At 40.8% G+C, this 15,154-nt stretch overlaps 2 protein-coding genes across 5 annotated transcripts in view; both read left to right on the top strand.

Annotated features, from left to right (window-relative positions):
• trappc11 (trafficking protein particle complex subunit 11) overlaps nt 1-3,348 on the top strand; it is a 22,707-nt gene extending 19,359 nt beyond the window's left edge. For both annotated transcript variants that reach the window (XM_031877620.1, XM_031877619.1), the window contains exons 26-30: nt 100-211; nt 897-988; nt 1,185-1,318; nt 2,677-2,844; nt 2,944-3,348. In XM_031877620.1, the coding sequence (XP_031733480.1) occupies nt 100-211; nt 897-988; nt 1,185-1,318; nt 2,677-2,844; nt 2,944-2,988 (551 nt within the window). In that variant the 3' untranslated portion in view covers nt 2,989-3,348. The remainder of the gene's footprint in view (nt 1-99; nt 212-896; nt 989-1,184; nt 1,319-2,676; nt 2,845-2,943) is intronic.
• A 2,863-nt stretch (nt 3,349-6,211) lies between these two features.
• On the top strand, nt 6,212-12,138 carry sil1 (SIL1 nucleotide exchange factor). Of its 3 annotated transcripts, none has more exons than XM_031877623.1 (12): nt 6,212-6,283; nt 6,706-6,797; nt 7,456-7,576; nt 7,674-7,779; nt 7,952-8,030; nt 8,419-8,505; nt 9,092-9,187; nt 9,293-9,414; nt 9,582-9,678; nt 9,782-9,946; nt 10,510-10,674; nt 10,826-12,138. In XM_031877623.1, exons 2-12 carry the CDS (start codon nt 6,711-6,713, stop codon nt 11,024-11,026), a joined length of 1,326 nt encoding a protein of 441 aa, XP_031733483.1. In that variant the 5' UTR covers nt 6,212-6,283; nt 6,706-6,710; the 3' UTR covers nt 11,027-12,138. The 3 variants fall into 3 exon arrangements, with proteins under 3 accessions (XP_031733483.1, XP_031733481.1, XP_031733482.1); XM_031877621.1 differs by having other exon boundaries at nt 6,213-6,283; nt 6,649-6,797; XM_031877622.1 differs by having other exon boundaries at nt 6,264-6,283; nt 6,652-6,797.
• The last annotated feature ends 3,016 nt before the right edge of the window (nt 12,139-15,154 follow it).

Genomic DNA, 15,154 nt, shown 5'->3' with positions numbered 1-15,154 from the left:
TGTGTGTGTGTGTGTGTGTGTGTGTGTGTGTGTGTGTGTGTGTGTGTGTCTCTCTCTCTCTCGCTCTCTCTCTTCTTTTCTTTTTTTTCGTCCCCCCAGTTGTTTTGCAGACAGACGAGTGTGCCAGTGAGTGTTTCTGTCTCCGGTGTCCACCGCTGGTCAACAGCAATAACACTGTAGCTACAGGACAGTACCTGATATCATGGAGGAGGTATGTACACACACACATAAACAGACATTGGCAGTTTGAGAGCGGTCATTAGTGGCTTTGAATCGGCTTGTAAAGCTCTTAAAGGGCAAATCTGGTGCCTTTCGTGTGGATAGCTAATCAGTTTTGATGGTAAATGTAGTGAGGCAGTGTGTTATATGACCCATAAATCAGATTTTGCAGCTGCAAAATGTGTTTGTCCTGCAGCCAGGGTAGCCAGGGGGCTTTGCTCTATATGCCGCTCAAAAACAGAGCTTCCTTGTTCTCTTCGCTTGTATTGCAAAATAGAAAAGGCATCCCAAATATGAGTATATAAGGCTACATTTACAGTGTTTTGGCTGACTCAGAAATTCAGCCATATTTATTTGAGTATACCGCTGAAGAGATGCAGATGGCGTCTGCAGCTGCATTAGCTGTGGAAGAGGATATGGTCGGCATGTACCATCCGTGCATCAGAAGCATTACCATTCACATCTATAAACCAATGTGTTCATGATTAAATGTTAACTACAGCACAGTAGTAGAAGAAGTGCTTCAGTAAAAGTAATACCAGTGTAAAAAGTCATTGGTAATTGACTACATTTAACATTAATACTGATTGGACATCCACATTAAAGGTGGCACTTTTTTAAATTCTATTAGTAATTTGTATTAGATTTGTAACTCTTTTTTTAACTCTGTCCTGCAGAAAGTCCTCCAGTGCAAATAGTCCCCTCATCCAGACTGCAGTCACTCTACCTCATGTCATCCTGGAGTCTGTCCCTCTTTACATCCATGCTGGTTAGTCACCGGAATTCACACAACACACTGTACACATTTGTAAACTGACTGTTTATCTCTCTGATCTTACAAGTGTTACTTAGTTAGTTTGCACACACTATGCATACATTTTCTATATTTTCCGTCATTAATTGTCCTGTTGTCAGTTGTGTTGTATGTTGGCATCTTATTTCTACATGTCTTTGTTTTGGTGTAGAGCTACCGTCATATGGGCGAGTCAGAGAGTCTCTTTCAGTTCGCTACCACATAGAGAACAGAACCTCTCTGGTGCAGGAGGTGGAGATGGCCGTTGAACCGTCTGATGCCTTCATGTTCTCTGGACTCAAACAGGTACGACGGTGCTCCCTTTCAAGTGAAGGGTGATGTAGCTGCATTTCAATCAGCCGGGTCAAAAGTAATAGTTTTTCGTGAAATGAAGAGGTTTCCTGATTACATCTGTGGTGACTTACCTGAACCAAAGATGCCTTTTAGTTCCTGTCAGTTTATTTGTCACACTGACTTAGTACTAATATCACTGTGATGCTCTACTGCAGGTTAAAGTAAGAAGTACTCATTGTGCAGTAAAATGTTCCCTGACAGTGTATTACTATTATATATGATGTTTCTGGATTAATATTACTGCTGTATTAATGTGTATTTTGCATTTGACTTCTTTTAGCTCTTTTAACTTCTTTATATACTGTTAGATAGTTTAATCTACAGCAGTTTGTAAGACTGCTTTCGGGCCATCGTAGTTAAAAAACCTTTCAAAGTATTTACTGAGCTGAGGGGGGAGGGTAGTATTATGAGGACAACCACAGGAATGACGAGATTATACTAAGGTTATTAAGTGTTACATATCTGAGAAAAAACTGATTATGAAGTCATCAGTTTGTGAGAAAGAAAACCGCCCCTTAAAAACCACCCAGTGTGGGGGTTCTCAGCACAGTCACCATACACTTTGCATCATCACCTTTACAGATCACTGAAGAGGCTGCTTCCTTGATGATCAGCTGACGAGTACAAATGTAGCTTAGCTTTTGAATTCAAGCTAACATCACAGAAGCGTAGCAGAATTAGCTTTCAATCAGACCAAGACAGGTTGTTGACGTAATTGCATTCATATCAGCCAAAGAGAACCAAACCTGTTAAAAGAAAAATAAATGTTACAGCACAATTCAACCAATGACATATGAGTGAGAAACAGACAGCTGATTATGGAATCCAAAATGAAAAGTTGACATTATTTGAGAATAGTAAAAAATGTCAACTGTGACAGTTCAGTTTGGTTCAGATTAGCCTCAAGTTTAGTTAAGTTCATGTTCACACTTTTGCCTCAAAATGTCTCCCGAATCTAGTTGCTAGTGGAGTTTGTACTGATCATATCGGGGAAACTATTTCTAATTTAAAGTTCATCATGTCAATAAATGTCCATAAACAGCATCTCCAGAAAAACTAAAAGATTTTTGACAATTGTGACGTATTTAGTTGTATACTTTACCTGTTTAATGTCATGTAGAAAGTTGTGCTGGACAGATTGCTCTATTTTATAAATGTGTCAGAAAGTCTCCTTCGTTAACTTAAATTGTATAAATGAACACTTCTCATTGGAGACCGACGACTAATTACAGGTTTGAATTTGCAGTTTTTACTGTTATTTATTGTGTGTGTGTGTGTGTGTGTGTGTGTGCGTGTGCGTGTGCGTGCAGGTACGTCTGCGTATCCTTCCGGGCACAGAGCAGCAGATGCTGTATAACTATTACCCACTGATGGCTGGTTACCAAACACTACCACAGCTCAACATCAGCCTGCCCCGCTGCCTGACCGCCAACACACACACACTGAGACGCTTCCTGCCCCAACGCATCTTTGTCAAGGTAACACACTCACAGAAACCTATCCGCACCACTGAGTTAGCAGTCATTGCTATCTGAATGTGTAAATATTTTCAGCGTCGTCTTCTCCTTTCTCCTCAGCCTCAGGGTCGACAGCTGGATGATGCCTCCATTGCTGCAGCTTGAGAAGAACACACAAACTGTTAAATGTAAATATGAAAACATAGCAACGTTGTGTAGCTTGTTCTAGATTTATGATTCCTCACAGATGACAATATTAACACTATTTGTTGGTTTGACATTGTTCTGTAAAAACACACCAGGAAAACCATGGGTTGACAAAACATCAGGAGACAATTGTTTATGTTCAGAGTCAATGTGATGACTTGATGAGCAGGATGGCTGGTGAATATACTGATAGATTAATGATCATTTTACAATGAAAATCATGTATGAATCCGATGTGAGCTAAATGAAATTTTGGGTAAAGTGTAATACATTAACATGTAATGTGATGAAAGTTTAATTAAATTGAAGTGATGTAAACTAGTTGTGTTCCATGTTCATGTTATATAATGACTGTTAACAGTGCAGGCAGGTAGCCTCTTGCATGGTAGCCCCTACCATCAGTGTATGAATGGGTGTGGTCATAACTAAATATGGAAAGGGATGATGGTAAATTAAAGGTATTTATTATAACTAAATAAATCAATAGTTACCATTGTGCAGTGTGTCAGTCAGTAACATCAGTAATGTGAATGCGTGTGTGATGAAGTGTGGGGTGTTGTCGGTGAAACAAGAAGACCGAAGTATAAACAGGCAGCGGCATGAAAGCACAGGTGTTGCTGATAACATTGGTGATGGCTCACTGTCATGGTTTACTGGCACACTTGGCTATAGTAGAGCCGTCATTAGTGTTATATACGCCACTGCTTTTTCTTTGAAATCAGTCGCACCAGGGACGGGGGGCTCCGTTACTCCCCGCTGGGTGGTGTATGTCTGATTAATTACTCCTGTCAGCCCGTCCCAGGGGAAGAGCTCTCTTACCTTTTAGGAGACTATGAAGAGATGAGCAACACTGGACTTTGGTCGGATACAAAATACAAACAAATTTTATTTTTATTTTTTTCAATAAAAGGAGATAAAAGTTTACAAAAATGGGTAATGTAAAAGAAAAGACTAAATGTAAAAAGTTCAAAACCCCAATCAGACCTTCAAACGTGTTCAAGATCTTAAGACCGCCTAAAGTCCAGAAGACTAGAAAACCTTAAGAGCCTCAACCCCTAAAAAAGCCCCGATTCTTACTTGTCTACTTGGTTCTTCTTTAATATATATATACTGTATATCTATATCTATCTATCTATCTATCTATCTCTGTGACCCATTCTGCTTGTCAAGCAAATTCAGGTGCAGTGCCTTGCAAAGGAATTCACCCCTCTAGCATTACAAGCTGGAATTCAACTGGATATTTATTTGGACTGTATGTAATATACCTACACAAAATAGTTCAGGTGAAATACAAAAAAACAGCTAATTTTAAAAAAAAAGTTGTGTGCATATGTATTCACCCCCTTTGCTATGAAGCCTTGATTAATAAGATATGTACAATTACTGCTTGGAACTTACTACCTCCTTACATAACTCATACAGGTAATAATCTGTCATTTAATAAACAATTAAAGGCTCACCTCAGGCCACTAACCACTTGATGTTTTCCATTGCTTTTGTAGTCCCCTGATAATTATTTGTATAAATTATGGATGCACTGTGTATATGGTCGATTATGACAATATACATAGTCTTTGACTGCACTATGTATCTGACTGTACTATTTTTATTTTTTATTATTTTTATTGTTCTGATTGTACTATTTTTAACTGTTTGTTTCACGTCATGGTTTGCATGTTTTGTATGTGTTACATTTTGTTCTTTCTGTGGACCAGGAAGATTAGCGGCCGCTAAGGCGTCAGCTAATCCAGTTAATAAACTAAACTAAAAAGATCTGGTGCAACTCATCCAGTTCTACAGCGCAATAATCCAGTCATCACTGTGTGGTTAGGATCAGCCACCACCAGACCACAACGGACAGGACTTACCTCCAGAGTCAGGGAACATCACTGCAGACCCTTCTCACCCTGTAGATGACCTGTTTCAGCGTCTCCCCTCTAGGAAGCACTACAGTATATTACGTCAAAACAACCAGACACCAGAACAGTTTCTTCCCACAAACAGCCACTCAGATGAACAGTTAACATCAGTCACTGTCAAATACCCTCGAACACCAAAATATGCACGGCTGCCATCGTAGATTATAATTTGTTTGTTTTTGAACATGTGCATATCATCAGTCATCAGTATACATCTTACACGCTGTATATACATTACATGCTTACATGAATAAACTGCACATAATCATCCACTTGTACTCATTCAGTATTTGGTTTTTTTTGCACTATTTGTATTGTTTACAACTTACAGAACACTTTTTTTTAAATTTTATTGTTGGTCATTGGGGATTTTTATATATATTGATATAAGCTAATATTAATATTTACTTTTATATCTGTTCACTTCTTGTGTACTTAAGAGCCCTGTCTTTTATTTACCTTTATCTGTCCAGCTGTGTTGTCCTTGTCCTAGCTGTTGTTTCCATTTTTGTGAGAGAGATGACAGACAGATGATGCCCATTTAAGGTAAACACAAAGAACAAGGAGGGACATTTTTGTTTAAAAGAGTGTACAGAGTATTCTCTATGGTACATTCATCGATTTATGAAAATAAAGCCAGGTATATGTATATGGGGTGATGCATATGTAACCCATTTTTCCCAATATGACAAAAATTGTTCCAATTTGTAGTTGACAGATGCTGTTATCGTCTCCATTTTGTAAATGTTCATTGTAATGTCACAAACTGGTATTTAAAGGTTGAAAATCAATTAACATTTGGTAGTTTTGATCAGCACTGATGTTGGCAAAAAAGATGTAACTCATTGAAAATGGAAAATGATATATAATTGTATGACAGTTTATTGACATGGCCACTTGTTCTCTAAGATACATAGAGGGTTAAAACATGATGTTAATGTTAATGTCTTTCTATGTGGTGAAGTGATAAGTCATGTCATGAGGTGAATTGTTTTGAATATTTGTAAATGTAAAGAGAGAAGATGCTTCATTCTACGCCTAATTGAATAACTAGTTACAAGCATGTGACAATGTTTCTCACTTTATGTAAAATGTCTAAAGAGCTACATAAATGTAGCCAATATGATATAATGTGTCAAATTTGACACATATCATATTGGCTAATTACCATTCTGGACCAGCTGGTGGCAGCAATGTTCGCGAGCCACCGCTTTAAGAGCTTTCTAAAGAAGAAGACGAAGACCCACGTGGACCAATGAGAGTTCAGAGGCCAGTGACAGAAGCCTTCAGGAGGAAGCGCGGTGTGCTGAGTGTGTCTGATGTCACTGGAACCGGTGAGTTGTTGCTCTAGCTCTGCCGGTGTACTCTAACTACTCTTACATTCATATCCAGTCTGGGTATCTTTGCCCTTTATTGCTTGGTTGCTGTCACACATGGGAAGGTGTGCTACGCCACGCCAAACTCAGTTCAAATCCGGACTAATTCCGTTTGGACACCTAACCTTTGGTAGTCATACATCTAACTGTCTTAACGTGTAATACCAGGAGGCAATGCTAAAAGAATAAGTCAAATATAAGTTCAAAAAAGACAACGTTTATATGTTCCAAATGTAACTGTGCCCTTGCCCGAACAAGGTAACTTTAGAACAGCATATTTGTAGATGGAGTCTGGCTGGTGAGAGTTTATTCTCCACATTCAGCAGGCGGACACAGGTGGTATCGGTTTGGCTGTACCGCTGTGCTCCCTCCTGTTTCAGTCACCATGAAGCTGATATCATGCAGTGCTGCTGGAGCCGCTCTTCTCCTGTTGCTGCATTGCTGTCAGATAGCCAGCATTCCTGGACAGAAGGTGAGTTCTACTGGATGATGTAATGTTTTTCATTGCCTTACATTACATCACGTTTGGGATGGGACCGAGCGAGCATGCAATAGGGTGAAATATTTTAGCCACTGGATGGTATTCTATGTGTAGTTCAACTTTGATATTCAAGGGACGAAAGCCATAAGTTGGAACAGCAACTTGAACTCAGTTATCACTAGGTTCTGTGCATCAGCAGGAAAATACCTGACAATTTGGATTTTAGTGTTCAACTAATGAGAGGAGTCTTAATTTGAGGATTACTGGAGTTCCTGAGGGAAGAGGAGTTTCCCTCATCACCAAAAGAGAAGTAGCTGCAAAGATGGGCAGTTTATCAAGAACAATGCTGCCCTGTTGATTCTTTGGACAGCAATGTAACCAGCTTTCTCCAACAGGAAGATACACCGGGGTACATTAATGATGGGATGATGTCTGTGTTATCAGGGCCAGTAAGATTTCAAACACTGTGAAGGAATTTGGGTTTTATGCACTCCATGATCCAAGACCATTGCAGGGAAAATAAATCGGTTTAATTCCTAAAAACTAATATGCAAGGATGCATAATAGTTATAGTCTTATTAAAAGCAAATCGGTTTTTTGTGTTGGTATCAAAACTTCAAAAAAGTGATGTTGTTTTCTGTGTGTGCAGTCTGACTGTGCATTAACTGTGGTGGAGGGAGGAGGTGCTGATGAAGAAGCAGAGGTGACTGTTGATGAAGGAGATTTAGAAGTGGTCCAACCTACTGAGGATTGGCAAACGCTCAAAGCAGGTAATGTACTGCAGGGTGTACTGGTACTTCGTCATAGTCAAAAAGACTCTTCTGTTTTAGACGTGTGTGTGTGTGTGTGTGTGTGTGTGTGTCACAGGCCAAGCAGTGCCAGCAGGTTCCCATGTGAGGCTGAATCTGCAAACAGGACAGAGGGAGGTCAGACTGGGAGAAGAGCAGCTTAAATATTGGACACAAGAACACAGGTATGGGTCCAGGAAAACACCCCTTCCTCTAAGATCAAGTGACTTCAATAAGTATTTAATTTCACCTATTGCATACTTTGTAGAAGCAGCAGTTACTGCAGCCTTGAGCGTTCTTGCTTCGAGAAGCACACAATCTGAATATTCTATCTGCAGTAAAGGTCTGTCTTTGCAGAGAGATGGAAGAGATCCGGTCCACCATCAGTCCTGATGAGCTGAAACAGGCCATGAAGAAGATGGAGGACCTGAGCCCAGTGAGCAAAGACACAGACCAACAGTTAACAGCACAGATATTCAATATTCGAGTAAAAGGATAGTTTGTATTTTTTGAAGTGGGGTTGTATGAGGTCGATAGTCGGTGTATCACTTACACTAGATAGCCGGTGGCACACCCCCAGTGTGGAGAAACAGACGGGAGAACCGGCACAGGAGCAAAATAACGTACTGCTGTGGACGGGAAAAACGTATTTTAGCCACACAAAGAAGTCGATATCAGTTTAAGTGTACGCTATGTTTAGAATATTTACATCTTTTTCTCCAAATATCTACTACCATACTATTTTCCCCTTTTATTCATAACTAAAACAACATATCGCACTTCTACTGTGCTGTAAGTGTCCTCTCTTTGCCATGTGTTCGTAGGACACTGTGACATCCCAGTACCGTCCCCTGGAGGAGCTAAAGAGAGACTTTGCTCAGCTGGACCTGCTGGTGGAGACTGATGTTCAGGCACGTGATAGTACTCTTGGTTATCTATAAGTGTTGTATTACATGTAACTCACAAAAATCAGGGGAGACCAACTATTCCACTTTTTAAGGTTTTCACAATTACGAAACTTGGCCTTCGGATTAAACTGATTAAAACTCTGAGGAGCGGCTTGTCACTGAAATGAGAATAGCTGGTCCACCTTATGTGATGATTTGATGAATTGAGAAAAAAATCAGCAGATTAATTGATAGTGAAAACATTTGTAGTTGCAGGTGTAATCAATCAAAATAATAGTAGTGCTAGTATCGTCATAGGATATGGTGTAGTTTCAATCATGCACTTGAGCTTATATTAGGTTTTTTTTATTGCTGAAATTATGACAGCTGCCATTCAGCAGAGAGGGCAAGTTGTGCTTAAGACATCTGACCTTTTCATAGTGCTCAGAAAGCAGCTCTGTGCAGAGACTTGCATGTTGGAGATGTTGGTAAGCTATGGGATCTCCTCTTGCAGCTGCTTCACAGTCAAATACTTTAATTACATAAGCTAATATTGGGGGGTTTTTTTACTGTAAAGCCGCTGTTGTTTACGAGTTGTGATGGTGTGTAGATAATGAAGCGCCTGCTGGACCAGTTTCACAGCAGCAACTCGACCACGGAGCAGAAGCTGAGCATCCTGCTGGAGCTGGAGTATCTGGTGCATCAGGTAGCCGAACACGCATGCGTTCATACACATTCAAATCTACAAGTTAGCCTACAGATGTGTTCGGTGATGTAAGTTGCTAACTTTGCCTGCATGTTTGTGTGTTAGGTGGATAACGCTCAGAACCTGTGTTCGATGGGGGGTCTCCAACTCATTGTAGAAAGTCTGAACAGCACTGACTTCAGATTTCAGGAAAGCTCTGCCTTTGTTCTGGGATCTGCTGTGTCAAGGTACAAACAGCTTAGTTTAGCAGTAGCAGCCACACATTTGTGTAAGCAGCTGCTTCACATCAATGTGTCCTCTTGTTTAAAATCCATATTTGTGTCTTTGTGTGTACTCGGCATCATATCGCTGTCAGTGGTAGCTAACGGTTGCTAACAGAGCTTCTGTCCTGCAGTAACCCGGAGGTTCAGGTGAAGGCTGTGGAGAGTGGGGCTCTGCAGATGCTCTTAACTGTACTGGCCACTGCACAGCCCCTTAGAGTCAAAAAGAAGGTACTGAACACAAACCCGCATTACACTTTATTGTTGAGAAGGTGTGTACAGATACATGCAATTCAGGTGTAATGTTTTCAGTCTGTGATTGTCCTCCTGTCAGGTTCTGTTTGCAGTGGCCTCCCTCTTACGTAACTTCCCCTACGCACAGCGCCACTTCCTGTCACATGGAGGGCTGCAGGTTCTATCAGAGCTGTTCAGGGCAGATGGAGGTGGAGTTCTGCGTACACGCATTGTCACCATGTTGTATGACATGATCAGTGAGAAGGTACAACAAACAAACTGTAGGAGCCAGGTATAGCCTGTGTCATTTCTGTAAACCTTTTTTTGTTCACTTATGGTAATTGAGTCACGTGGTGTTGGGTACAGCAATGGGGATATCAGCTGTTCAGTAGTTTAGCTTAGTGAATGGAAGGAGAGGGGGTAAGGGAGCAAGTCCGCTGTTTTATCGTCGCTGTTTTATCGTCGCTGTTTTATCGCCGCAGCTTACTGCTGTTTATGGCTGTTTTAACGCTGTTTTAACGCTTTTGATCACCTTTGGACGCTGTTGTGAAAGTCGCTTGAACGTTTAGAATGCGTGGTATCCACCACAAGTGGTTGTTTATCCTTCTTGCAAATAGATATACAAAACGCAGCCACTGGATCTGTGAGTCATTGACGGCCAGCGCCGTCCGCATGTTAGTTTCTCCTACTCAGCCTCTCTGTGACTCGCTTTTTGTTTCAGGTAGTCATTTATACAAACTGTATTTTAGGTTTGCCTAGGAGTTTGGCCCTTGTTGAGGATGTAGAATATGACTTCCTAGATGATGTTGGTCTGTCCTGCTCCACCAGGAGCTGATCTCTCAGGGTGGTCTGGACCGGGTGCTGGATGCCTCCCATGAGGAGCGGGTGCGTCAGTACTCTAAGGTGTCTCTGCAGGGGGAGCTGCTGGATAAGGGCTGGTGCAATCTGGTCCCACAGCTGCTGGAGTCCACTGAGCATGACTACAGAGAGAAGGTAGACCGACTTTGATAAAGTTGATGATAAACAAATTATAAGCGGCTTTAATACTACATGACCCATATATGCCTTTTAAGAAACCCAGAATGGCTAAATAAATATTTATGAAATGAGCTTGTTCTGCGTGTTTCTGTCGTTTCTCTCTCAGGCTCTGCGGGCGTTGGTGGCGATGGCTCCAATGTGTCTGGATCATTACCGCTCAGACAGGTCTCTGCTGGGCTCTCTGCTCTCTCTCAGAGACCAGTACCAGGAAATGGTCCAGTCAGAAATGATTGTAGGAGAGGAGAACAGCTACTTCGCAGAGATTGTAGAACTTATAAATGCTCTACAAGTCAAAATGAAATTATGAGATGATTGCACGGTGGCATTTTACATGGCAATGCAGAGAGAGAGAGAGACTTATTGACTGTGTGGATGAAACCATCACTCTTCAAACGCATGGCCAACAACAGAAGAGCAAACTCCTCAAGACATTGCAACTAAAGGACAAGGGGCACACCTTTGAGGACACAAATGTTGGGCTGGCCCAGTAGATGGTGGATTCATTGGTTAGTCAGTATGAGCTTGAGCAGCCAAATTTTATTTGTTGGCCTTAGAACCTTTTTTTGGATGTGGGTGCGGATGAGAATAAAGGTGTATTTTTGACTTTGTGTTCATAATTTAAGAATGAATTTATGTAAAAATGATGTATTTGTGGATTTCCTGTAGGGTTACCTTCAAATTATACTAGGAATTCTAGTGTTAAAAGTCGAAGCTATACTCCACCTCGGCCAAGGAGGTTGAGTAGCAGCCATTTTTGACTCAAGCCGATTAAAAACCTAAACTAAATTATAACTCATTTGAAAGCCTGGTTCTTAGTTTTTCACGCCCAACCTGGAAAACAATACAGCCAGTTCTATTTGTTATAGTGTACCTGGCCCCAGGTCCATATTCTGAATTCCTATCAGAGTTTTTATCAAATCTAGTCCTTAAAACAGATTATTCGTTATTGTAGGTGACTTTAATGTTCATGTAAATATTGATGACAGCTTTAGTACTGCATTCTTCTCATTATCAGATTTGATTGGCTTCCGTCAGTGTACAGAAACCCACTCACTGTTTTAACCACACCCTCGACCTGGTTCTGGCTTATGGTTCGTATAGGCCTCAGTAGTAGTGACTTCATGAACTTCTTCAATGATAAGATTATAACTACTAGAGAGAACATTAATAATCTACTACCCTCAACCAGTACTGATCTATCCTCAAATAGAGTAACCTTAGAAACGGCTGTAAACCCTGATATGTTTAGATGGCTTTACTCCCATCAACCTTGACAAACTGACTTCAACAATTTCTACGTCTAAACTGTCTACCTGTCTTTTAGACCCTATACCGACTAGGCTGCTTAAAGAAGTGTTACCTTTAGTTAGCCCGTCTTTACTAGATATGATCAACCTGTCTTCACTAACAGGCCATGTACCACAGTCCTTCAGAGTAGCTGTAATTAAACCTCTTAAGAAGCCCACTCTCGATCCAGAGGTGTTTGCTAACTATAGACCGATCTCTAACCCTCCCTTCCCCTCTAAGATCCTTGAGAAAGCAGTCGCAAATCAGTTGTGTGGACTTTCTACATCACGGTAGTATATTAGAGGATTTTCAGTCAGGATTTAGAAAGCATCATAGCACAGAGACAGCTGGTAAAAATAACTAATGACCTTCTAATTGCATCAGACAAAGGACTTGACTCTGTTCTTGTCCTGTTAGGCCTTAGTGCTGCGTTCAACACCATTGACCATTACATCCTGTTACAGAGACTAGAACATTATATTGGCATCAAAGGAACCGCACTAAGCTGGTTTAAGTCCTATTTATCAGATCAATCTCAGTTTGTATGTAAACGATGAATCCTCCATGAACACCAACGCTAGTCATGGAGTTCCGCAACGTTCTGTGCTTGGACCAATTTTATTCACTTTATATGCTTCCTTTAGGCAATATCAAAAAACACTAACCTTTCATTGTTATGCAGATGATAATCATACAGTGGGTACGGAAAGTATTCAGACCCCTTTAAATTTTTCACTGTTTCATTGCAGCCATTTGCTAAAATCAAAAAAGTTAATTTTATTTCTCATTAATCTTGACAGAAAAAAACAAATGTAGAAATTTTTGCAAATTTATTAAAAAAGAAAAACTGAAATATCACATGGTCATAAGTAGTCAGACCCTTTGCTCAGTATTGAGTAGAAGCACCCTTTTGAGCTAGTACAGCCATGAGTCTTCTTGGGAATGATGCAACAAGTTTTTCACACCTGGATTTGGGGATCCTCTGCCATTCTTCCTTGCAGATCCTCTCCAGTTCCGTCAGGTTGGATGGTGAACGTTGGTGGACAGCCATTTTCAGGTCTCTCCAGAGACGCTCAATTGGGTTTAGGTCAGGGCTCTGGCTGGGCCAGTCAAGAATGGTCACAGAGTTGTTCCGAAGCCACTCCTTTGTTATTTTAGCTGTGTGCTTAGGGTCATTGTCTTGTTGGAAGGTGAACCTTCGGCCCAGTCTGAGGTCCAGAGCACTCTGGAAGAGGTTTTCTTCCAGGATATCTCTGTACTTGGCCGCATTCATCTTTCCTTCAATTGCAACCAGTCGTCCTGTCCCTGCAGCTGAAAAACACCCCCATAGCATGATGCTGCCACCACCATGTTTCACTGTTGGGATTGTATTGGGCAGGTGATGAGCAGTGCCTGGTTTTCTCCACACATACCGCTTAGAATTAACACCAAAAAGTTCAATCTTGGTCTCATCAGACCAGAGAATCTTATTTCTCATAGTCTGGGAGTCCTTCATGTGTTTTTTGGCAAACTCTATACGGGCTTTCATATGTCTTGCACTGAGGAGAGGCTTCCGTCGGGCCACTCTGCCATAAAGCCCCGACTGGTGGAGGGCTGCAGTGATAGTTGGCTTTGTGGAACTTTCTCCCATCTCCCTACTGCATCTCTGGAGCTCAGCCACAGTGATCTTTGGGTTCTTCTTTACCTCTCTCACCAAGGCTCTTCTTCCACGATTGCTCAGTTTGGCTGGACGGCCAGGTCTAGGAAGAGTTCTGGTCGTCCCAAACTTCTTCCATTTAAGGATTATGGAGGCCACTGTGCTCTTAGGAACCTTGAGTGCTGCAGAAATTCTTTTGCAACCTTGGCCAGATCTGTGCCTTGCCACAATTCTGTCTCTGAGCTCCTTGGGCAGTTCCTTCGACCTCATGATTCTCATTTGCTCTGACATGCACTGTGAGCTGTAAGGTCTTCTATAGACAGGTGTGTGCCTTTCCTAATCAAGTCCAATCAGTTTAATTAAACACAGCTGGACTCCAATGAAGGAGTAGAACCATCTCAAGGAGGATCAGAAGAAATGGACAGCATGTGAGTTAAATATGAGTGTCACAGCAAAGGGTCTGAATACTTATGACCATGTGATATTTCAGTTTTTTGTTTTTTTTAATAAATTTGCAAAAATTTCTACATTTCTGTTTTTTTCTGTCAAGATGGGGTGCTGAGTGTACATTAATGAGAAATAAAATTAACTTTTTGATTTTAGCAAATGGCTGCAATGAAACAAATAGTGAAAAATTTAAAGGGGTCTGAATACTTTCCGTACCCACTGTATATATCGATCAAACCAGATGAAACCAACCAGTTCACTAAACTTCAAGCATGTCTTAAGTACATAAAAACTTGGATGACCTGCAACTTCCTGATGTTAAACTCAAACAAGTTATTCTACTAGGCCCAGATTTTATGTGTACAGATTTTAAAGCCCTCTGAGGCAAATTTGTGATTTTGGGTACAAAATAAATTATATATATATATATAAAATAAACATTGCTGTGTAAACAGCATGTTTTGCTTTTGGATTGTGTTTGCGTTCTCTCTCTCCCAGATGTTCATCTGTTGTTATAGCAGCCAGCGTCAGTAACCGTCATTCACTTCACAATATAAAAACCACACATCTTATTCATACTTCTTGTTTCATGATGTCACTGAATTGTAACATGGTACAGTATTGTATTAGGTTTGGTACCTATTCCAGACTGGTCAATTCTGCAGTTATAATCTGATGTGATCTGACAACACATCTATCACCCTTGAATTGCCATCAGACACATAATAAGAGCTAAGCCCTGATGAATGTTTCAAAGCCAACAGCACTGTACAGGCACAACATTTTAGATGCCTCCCAGCAGAACACCACACTAAACTAGAACTTATAAAAGTAGAATCACAGATAAAACAAAAACTGTATTAGTATTATTAATTTGCATTAGACTGTATACGACATTATGAGTGCATGGAGGTCCTTCGTATGTATTTGGTCCACGTGCCGTACAGGGGGTGCGGCCTTATCGATGCTTTTATTCTGAAAAGTCAAACCGGTAGTACAAGTAGCTAACGGAAATATGTGTGTCTCGAGGAAGGTAAATAAACGGTTGTTGACATAAAAACGGGG

The sequence above is a fragment of the Anarrhichthys ocellatus genome, unplaced genomic scaffold (genome assembly GCF_004355925.1).
Source record: "Anarrhichthys ocellatus isolate YVR2014 unplaced genomic scaffold, GSC_Weel_1.0 scaffold142, whole genome shotgun sequence".
NCBI classification, from domain to species: domain Eukaryota; kingdom Metazoa; phylum Chordata; class Actinopteri; order Perciformes; family Anarhichadidae; genus Anarrhichthys; species Anarrhichthys ocellatus.
Note: the sequence above shows the minus strand (reverse complement) of the source record. Positions and strands in the feature narration are given on the sequence as shown.

What these genes read in the sequence shown, in the direction of transcription:
- sil1 (XM_031877623.1), top strand. Translation starts at nt 6,711, where the DNA reads ATGAAGCTGATATCATGCAGTGCTGCTGGAGCCGCTCTTCTCCTGTTG. An exon ending in TTGGCAAACGCTCAAAGCAG is followed by an intron (nt 7,577 to 7,673) that starts GTAATGTACTGC and finishes TGTGTGTCACAG; the next exon opens with GCCAAGCAGTGCCAGCAGGT. An exon ending in CCCTTAGAGTCAAAAAGAAG is followed by an intron (nt 9,679 to 9,781) that starts GTACTGAACACA and finishes TCCTCCTGTCAG; the next exon opens with GTTCTGTTTGCAGTGGCCTC.